This window comes from Epinephelus moara, chromosome 24, assembly GCF_006386435.1.
Source record: "Epinephelus moara isolate mb chromosome 24, YSFRI_EMoa_1.0, whole genome shotgun sequence".
NCBI classification, from domain to species: Eukaryota; Metazoa; Chordata; class Actinopteri; order Perciformes; family Serranidae; genus Epinephelus; species Epinephelus moara.
In genome coordinates, this window is record NC_065529.1 from 42,009,925 (window position 1) to 42,019,382 (window position 9,458).

General features: G+C 41.2%; 1 protein-coding gene across 1 annotated transcript in view; it reads left to right on the forward strand.

Annotated features, from left to right (window-relative positions):
• The window catches only part of rnf207a (ring finger protein 207a), a 39,222-nt gene that overhangs the window by 23,798 nt on the left and 5,966 nt on the right, over positions 1–9,458 (forward strand). The window contains exons 13-17 of the mRNA XM_050037197.1: positions 1,577–1,683; positions 4,534–4,711; positions 7,856–8,041; positions 8,314–8,365; positions 8,460–8,577. Of these exons, the coding sequence (XP_049893154.1) occupies positions 1,577–1,683; positions 4,534–4,711; positions 7,856–8,041; positions 8,314–8,365; positions 8,460–8,577 (641 nt within the window). The remainder of the gene's footprint in view (positions 1–1,576; positions 1,684–4,533; positions 4,712–7,855; positions 8,042–8,313; positions 8,366–8,459; positions 8,578–9,458) is intronic.

A 9,458-nucleotide genomic window follows, 5' to 3' on the forward strand; every position in this document is an offset into this window, starting at 1 on the left:
GGCTTCTAAGCGGGCTCAGTGTACCTGGGTCGAACACTGAATGTAATAGTAGGTGCACAGAGGGCACCCTGAAAGTCGAAGATTCGAGTAATCAGTCAGAGACCCTCTGTCGACTGAGATTTTTCAAGTCGAGTAGTCGTTTGCTTGTTTGGTTATTTGTCAGTCAGTGTGCAGTGCAGTACTTCTGGAGATGTTTCAGTCCCTAGATTTACTGAAGCTGCAGAGTGAGCACTTCTCGCTTTCACGCTGCTCTCTGGTACAGGCAGCTACAGACCCAGACCCAGGGTGAGTCTGCATGAGACAGAGACAGCTGAGTGCAGGAAGAGAGGCTTTGCCCAGTCAGGCTCTAAGATAACGTTATCTTCTCCCTTCTGCTAAGAAATTTTGAATTTATAGCTTACAGCAACTTAATATGAGAGTCTTGGCAAAATTGTTGTTGCTCATTTCCGATCTGTCATTAGCATAGGTTGCACGCATTAGCTTGGAGGGCTAACTTGACTTATTAAATACATTACATGAACGTCGCTGTCACCCTGAATGTCCCGCAAACTCTCAAACTTTTTGTGGAAAGACAGAAATGAATTGTGAAATATTTGTATTGAACATCCAAATCTGATTTGTCTATAATAACTCAGAATCGGAAATAGAAATGATTAATTGGTTGCACTGCATCCACTTTTAGTAATGTCTGATATAATTTGTAGCGTTTGTAGTATGGCATTTTTTTTGCTTCAAGGTCCAGTATGTAGGTTTTTTTTTTTTTTTAGCATATAATCACCTGAAAATAAGAATTATCGTGTTTTTGTTACCTTAGAATGAGACATTTATATCTACATAGGGAGCAGGTCCTCGTCTCTGGAGATTGCCATGTTACACTGCCATGTTTCTACAGTAGCCCAGAACAGACAAACGAGTCGACCACTGTAGTTAGTAGCGTTTATTAGTTAGTAGTGTTTTATTAGTTTAATCACTGGGTCTGTTTGTTTTGGAGAGGAGGACACCTCTGCGGATGATTCTGTTGCCGTTAAAACCTCCTGAACAAAGAACACTGATGGAATCCTAGTTTTAGCTGGTTGCAATCCTCCCTAAATCTTACTCATTGGACCTTTAGTTCTTAAAAAACAAATTTTTATGCATGTGTAACAGTTGACATCTTGGGACACAAGACAAATTTAAGAATTTTCTCTCATTATAAAGTGAAATCAAATAAGATCAAATGTGTTTCTGCAGGGTTCTTAATAAAAGCAGTACAATTGGTAAAGTAGTGTTTTCTGTTTTCTTTTTAACTTTATTTATTTTCCTTCTAAATGATGATGATAAGAATAATAATCATAATTGCTGTTGTTATTGTATTTCTTTGGTTTCTATTTTTACTAATACATTGTAGGGTTAACTGTGGGAATGGATCTTCTTTGTCTCTTTCTTTCTTTCATTCTTTCTTTCATCCTATTTATTTGGTTCAGTTTGAAGTGTTTTTTTTGTTTTTCATATAAACACAAAAGAATAACATGGCAGAAATACCTGCACATAATTTATTTCAAACTCATTAACTGACTTTATCTCTGTCTTCCGTTAGATCAACACAGACTACAGGAATGAGTTTGCTCGCTGTCTGGAGCCCTTGCTGATGCTGGCTCAGCGCTGCCCTCCTTCTATTGCCGGATCCATGTGTGTTGCAGCAAGGTGAGATCATTTATGCCAACTATCCTTCAAATACAATCACTATATTATCCCTTACTCTGGGTTTTTATTTCACAATGTGCTTCCACTAGCTGAGTTTTACTGTGGCATCTTTTGGATTCTTCCGAGAAAGCAAAAAGTCTGGGCCGAAAATTTCACACTTGTGAAGAATCCAAACTCAAAATCCCCAAATGGTTTTGCGAGTACAGATGGTAGACAGTGATGACTGCAGCGAGAGGAAAGGAGGCGCCACGCTGAGTCCCACTATGGCAGACATTCTGTCTATCTGTAAGCTCTGTGCACTGATATGTTTACGTAACTCACCTTGTTGCATGGGGGCGGGGAAGGAGGCAGTGGATCCTGTTTTTCCGAGCCCTGGTTTTTCCGCAGCCGGGCCTCAGACACAGCAGATGACATGTTAAGATGGGAGACTGAGTGTGGTGCTAGCACAGTTCCTAGAAGGGGACATTTTGATGTACTTAGAAATCAAGTGTTACAGCTGAAAAAATCAAAATCTAAGAATCCTTTCACAATGCCATATAGTCTTTTAACTTCATAGATTCCTTTGCCAATTCCATCAAATCATCAGTAAGCACAACCTTTATTTAAACGCCTATCGCTGCCACTCAGTCCTGTCCATTTGCCTGTGCTTCACGTCCCTCCACGTCACGTACACACACTCTGCTGACCGATTTTTTTCCACATCAGAGCCCCCCAACTGTTCACAGGTCCTTAAGCCCACCCACTAATGCCAACATACTGACAACTCTCCCTTCCAACTTGCTTAGCGCCCTGCCAGTGCAAGACGCAAAGTGGGCAGGGATTGGTGGCCGGCCGGCTGGCACTATTTTTATCATAATTTCACAGAACCCTCCAGGATTCAACTGGAAGTTGGCATGCAGGAGCGGTCGGGCCGCTTTGTTCCGGGCCACTGATGTCACAACTTTAGTCTTTAATTGGCGTCAGTGATGGGAGGATGGAGGCTGGATGTGCAGAGGATGACATGTGTGTGGCAGACAGAGAGAGGGGGACATGTTTTAGACAGGTCTTCTGTTGCATCAACACTGGGCCAGAAGCAAGGAGTAAGAGCCGACCAGACCCCAGGTAAATTCATATGGATTTTATTATGTTTAGGTCAGTGCAGTCTGTTGTCTTGTTTAGAGTGTCCTGAGCATGTGAGGTGCCTTAGCTTGCAGCATGAACCCACAGTAAATATGGCTTTTGTGGTTGACTTTCTTGAATATTTATGGTGATTGTAGGTTAAAGCAAATGTGTTTTACAGTTGTCAGTAGGGTCAGAGGCAGAAACATACCCTGGCTTTTTACTCTCTTTAGTGAATGTCTGTTGATGCCATTGACGCTATAAGATAACAGTCGTCATACAAGGTGCTCGACTCCACAGTTTTTCAAGTCCACCACGTACTTCAGTTCACAGACGGAGGAGGAAATGAGCTTTTCCTCACCGTATGGTTGTTCAGAAAGCCGGCCACATGCTGTAGCCCGTTACTCAGTGCGACTGAATGTGTTGTTGTGTCTGATACATCTTCAATTGCTGTCTGAAAGCTCCTTCGTCTACTTCTGAGCCACTAATGCAGGATGCAAACCAAGCAGGGATTGGTGGACGGCCAGCTGGCCGGCCCTGTTTGTATCATAATTTCACAGAACAGAAGCGAAGTTGTACAGCCATGTTCTTTCATGCAATTGATGCTGCTGCTTTAGCACTGGCAGATCTTTAATTGGCTGTGCTGGGACACAGCCTGGATGCTCAGAGGACAACATTCGTATGGCAATGTGAGAGGATGTATTCACACCTAGGCTTCTGCAGAATGGCTCCAGAGCAGTTATGCTGTGTTAGGCATGAAGCCAAGATTGTGGTCTCACCAGAACCCGCATAAATGTATGTTTATCTAGTTGTTTAGATATGTGCTGCGCATATATACTGTCACATTCCTGGTGAAGGTGATGGTGTGAGTGTTTTCAGTGACACATGTACACATCTCACATATCTCACATGTCACGTGTTACTGAAAACACTGACATCTCTTCACTGTCACCTTCACCAGGGGTGTGAATGTATGTATAGAGATATGAACTCTTGTCTCCATTTTATCCTGAAAAAGCTCTGTGTGGTTAGCTTTAAATATGAAGTTGGAAAAATTAAGTCAGCAGAACGCGAGGACTTACAGCATTGTCCTACATTTCTCCACCAAAGTTGTATTTCTTGGAGAAAAAAAGAAGAAACGGGAGATTTAAGATAAATGTACAGCAGCTCAACAATAAAGGAACAGTTGTGCAAATGTTTGACCTCCTTACTGACCCTTTAACAGAAGAGATGGAAACTACAATCGAGGTGTTCTTGAGTGAAGCACTTAGCTCCACTGCAGCTGCTCCAAGGCCAGCAGTACAACTGTCCTTATATACAGTCCTTGGTGTGTGTGTGTATCACACATTTTATTGGCCGAGAAAGATACTAAACAATACAAAACGTAACTGAATGACTGTGAAGGTAAAGCAGATAATATGCTTTTTGAGCTATTATATATAACATGTATACAGAGTTGTATGTACTGTGCATCTAGAGTAAAAGCAATGAGTAGGTTGGAATGATAGAAATATTGGAGCAGGGGGTTTTATGTACAGAATACAAATAATTCCCAACTGATTGCAATGATAGCGAGCTCTGGTAGCCAGTAACTGGTTAAGAAAATTGTAAGAATATGCACATGCACTATATTTACATAATATCTACACAGTGCTGACTGTACGTTACCAGCAAAAAGATGTTATGGACCAATTATAGAGATCAATTTATTATATATGAGGCCAGTCTTGATTATTTCCCCCCTCACCTCAGGCACCAGTCCCCCCTCTCCGTGTCTTGCCGCTCCCCGTCTCTCAGTGAGATGCCCCTGGGCTCGGTGTGCGGGCGAAGGCCTACTTGTCACCGCAACATCTGCACCAAGGTGCTCCTGGCTGAGGGGAAGGAAACACCCTTCACCGAGCACTGCCGCAACTATGAGAACACCTACAGGGTGAGTGCTGTGTGACCAGTGATTTAAAAGTTACATTTCTGATATTAACATGATGATTTTATCCAGAACAATTGAGAAAGTAGCTTTGCATGGCTGTATTTAGGCACAGCGGTGCTTTGAGCTACTTGCTAACATCATGTTTAGCAGATATAATGATTACCATGTTCACTGTTTTGTCTTAACGTGTCACGACATTTGCTAATTAGCACTAAACACAATCTACAGCTGAGGCTGATGGGAGTATTGATAGTTTTGCAAGACGTATTTGGCAAATTCAAATTTAACTTGAATTAAATGAAAAATTTAAAGATAATCACAGTTATTACAGTTCATTTTTGTAGAAAGTGAATTACACTTGAATGCCAAAAGTGCAAAATCAGTAGTAATTCACATGTGCTTATTTCCCTGCGTTCTTACTAAAGAGTAGGGCTGGGCAATGTATTAATATTATGTCAGTACCATTGTCATGTAGTGTAAAGCAGGTGGACCCAAACGCAGGAGACTGCAGGCAACAGGAACTCACATAAATCACTTTTTATTCAAGGTTTGAGCAAAAAGAAGCAAAGCTGCAGATCACATCACAAAACCAATGATCCAGCAAAGACTTAAATGCAAACCAGGGCTTAAATACAAACTAATCTGACAAGGGGATGAAGTGCAGGTGAGGGGAATAAGGTGATTAGGTAGGAGAACAGGCAGGGAGCTGATTGGCTGGAAAACTCTGGAGCAGAGGAGGACTAATGAGGCTGATGCAGGGCAGGTGTGTCGATGGGCAAATGAGGAGAAGGCAGTGCAGGAACACAGGAGGCTAAAAAAAAATCTCCCACAGTCAACAGAAACCCAAAACCCAGAAAAAACAATCCTCTTAATAATAAAATGACCGCAATGGAAACAAAGACAGAGTAAATAACACTGGCAACTGAAATTATTCTAGAGTCTCGTCTGATCTTCCCAAAACGTCTGAAAGCATCAGGACACAGAGCAGACTGTCACAATCATGATATGAGACCAGATATCCTCTTAGATTTTGGATATCATAATATCCTTGGTGTTGTCTTTTCCTGTTTTTTAAGGCTGTGTCACAATAAAGTTATGTATTTTACTAAACTTACCAGACTGCTCCCACTTAGTCACGAGATCCACATCACTGATGATTGTTTATCAAAAATGTCATTGTGTAAATGTTTTGTGAAAGCACCAATAGTCAGTCCTACAATATCCCCTTTTACACTGCCTCTTCAAGGCGGTAATTTCACTTCATTATGCCACCTCGCAGTTCTGTATAAAGTACAATCGCGGAAGAGGGAGACAGAGTTGTCTCGTCTTTAAGACGGCAGCAGAAGTAGAAACACCACCAAAACAACGTCTATGTTTAAGGGCCAGCCGGTATCATGGGCAGTACACGTGGGACATTTTGATGACGTGTTTTGCATGCGACCCACCACAGGAGATTTTAAAAGTAGCTGATAGCTGTTAGCAGCTAACTCAAAGAGGAAGAACAGTGGCTGAAAATGTCTGCAAATTGGGAAAACAATGAGGTCCAGGAGCTCCTTATAGGAGTGGGCGTTAAGGCCCTAAAATAATATCACAATATTTCCAGATATTTTTGTGATAACCATATTCTTGACGATATGTCAAATTAGAAAAAAAAGTATTATTAATTTAAGAAAATAGAATTGCAATAAAATAAGTGATATAGTTTTACAGTTTGCCTTAAAGCATTCAGTAAAAACTAAACAAAAATGATCTTATTTCTTTAGTTTGTGAACAACAACTGTAACTCAGAGTGAGTTCAGATTCTGTATACAATATTAATAGCTCAACAAAATAAAACCTTTAAGCAGCTACCGAATACAAAAAATGTCCCCTGGGATCTATATATATATAAATCAACAGGTGATTTCCTTCTTTTAGCAAAATCCTAAATGATTGATTTGTTTGTTTTTCCACCTGCAACTTTATGCTCTGCCATTTCTCCTCTAATCATCACGCTGTAACCTGTGACAGGCTGTTATGATACCACAACTATCACACATTCACATATATGTAGGTTTTTGTCGAGCTGTGAGCGTCACATAGATTTACATTACCAAAGTTTTCTGACAAAATCACTCTATGACGCCGACTCCTGTGTGCACACGGCGAGAGAGGAGAGGGAGAGACGCTGTGCTGCTGCCAGAGGAGCCGCTGAATGAGTTCCCTCTGAGCGGTAAGTCGCTAAAAGAGTCTGAGAAGTCCGGGGCTGTTCATAAAACATTCAGGACGCCACAGTTTATTCCACACTACTGAAGCTGCTCCTCTTTTTGGAACCACCATGGAGTCGCTGATAATTTTGCTTTCAGCCATGCTCGTTGTTGCCGTGGGTAACAGTATGACGTCAATATGTCGACAAGTCAAAATATCGTGAGTATCACTTTGTGAATTTTTCATATGATATTAAAAATGATACCGGTATTATCATGAACAAGATGATATGGTTCACCCTTGGTTCCTTACCCTCCAAGCAGAGGACGAGATCAGCCACCATTTAACAGGGACGGTAAATGATTGTTATCGACTCATTAATGCCATTACTACACTTTATAAAGCGCCTCCAATGCGTACGTTATATGTCACATTAGAGGCCAACGCTATTGTTTTTCATGTCACGCCCATCACGCCTCTTTTTTTTCCATAATGCTGGCAAACTGTCTAATATTAGACACTGGAGCGGCATGATGTCACCATTGTTTGTTTCTGTGTAAAAAGCACAGGCAATGTAAAAGAAGGGACTTTGTAGCGGCCCTATAGCACAAGGTCTTTGTGTATATCTTTTGTTTTTTAATAAATTGACAAGAATTACTTTATGCTATTTGATAGTTTTATGTCTGTAGTTTGTAAACCTCCTATATTTGGATCCACATTGGTAAAAACTGCTGCAGCAACTTCTCTCCTTGGGATGAGGATCCATCTCTGATCCTTAAAGTAAAACAATAAGAAGGCAGCAGCATGAATTCCTCTGGGAACTCAACCTGTCTGCAGGGCAACAAGGTTTTCACGCTCGGTTGCACTTCACCCAGCATCTGTACACCCATCATATCTCTGACATTGAAGCATCTCTTGAGTGTCATGTCTTATGTACAGTGTGTCTGTGTATGCTTGTAGACTCTTCAGACAGAAATTCAGAATCTGAAGGACCAGGTCCAGGAGCTGCACCGAGATCTGACCAAGCACCACTCCATCATCAACACGGATAAGATGGGAGAGATCCTGGACAGATCGTTATACATCGACAGCCAGATAGCCTCCCAGCACTCCACTGTGGAAACTATGAGAGTCATGTTTGAAGAGGTGCGTCAAGTGATACCTTGATGATGACCTTTAGTATGTACCTTTCTCTGCCAGGCAGTTCTGACAGACAAAAAGTTCCTACGTTTGTCCTCAGTCAGTCCCTCTAGCTGCATACTAACAAGCTGGCTTTCCCCCATTGTTATAAATGTAGAGTGCTGGGAATGCAAACAGAGGGAAAAGAAAAGAAATGTCAAGGTATCCCCCGAGTCGAACGACTGCAGTGCATTGATATTTTTTTTCATGAGAATCAACTCACTGCATTCTCCTCACAGATCTGGGATGAGACTTTTCAGAGGGTCACTAATGAGCAGGAGATCTATGAAGGTTTGTCTCAAAAATTCAAACGTATCAAACATTTATCTCTCTGTCGTTTTATATTTCAAACCTCACTGTCATTTCCTTTGTTTACTGATTCCAGCCCAGCTTCATGACCTAATGCAGCTGAAGCAGGAGAACTCTTACCTAACCACAATCACCAGACAGATCAGCCCGTACATCCTGTCTATTGCCAAAGTCAAAGAGAGACTCGAGCCCAGGTGTTGTATTCAGAGGATATATTACCCTCATATTGCCCATCTGCTGCCATATTGGTTGACTGATGACAGTGATTGGAGGGAAATAGAAGCACCTAAAGCAGCTTAATATGAAGTACCACCTCATAAAGCATGAGGGTGTATGTGTAGTACCGGATGGATAGTGGAAATGACAGCAACAAAAAAATGTTGTATGTCTTACAAACACATTTGTAATGCGTGGCATCACCAAACAAAGTCAGTGAGGGTTTTATCCACTTTTGAAGCTGCTTTGTTTAAAAATATCATCTGAAGTAAGTGACATTAAAGGGACAGTTCACCCCAAAATCCAAAATACATATTTTTTCTCTTATCCATAGTGCTATACATCAGTCTACGTTGTTTTGGTGTGAGTTATCGGCCTTAAAGATGTTTGCTCTCAGTTGAATATAATGGAACTAGATGGCACTCAGCTTGTGGTACTCAGAGCACCAAAAAAATACTTGTGAAAAACTCAACATCAATGTCTCTTTTCAGAAATCATGACCTGGTTAATCAAGGTAATCCACAGACCTTTTTGTGAGCAGTTACATGTAGGAACTATTTTCTTTCTACTGAACTACAGCCACCAACTGTACAAGTCCGCAAGAACAGCGCTGGGCTTTGAAACTAATTTGACATAGTGGCCAAACCAGATAACTACAGCTTCCTGGTCCATCACATGATGCCATTGGACCCAAAAATACACTGCTCAAAAAAATAAAGGGAACACTTAAACAACACAATGTAACTCCAAGTCAATCACACTTCTGTGAAATCAAACTGTCCACTTAAGAAGCAACACTGATTGACAATCAATTTCACATGCTGTTGTGCAAATGGAATAGACAACAGGTGGAAATTAT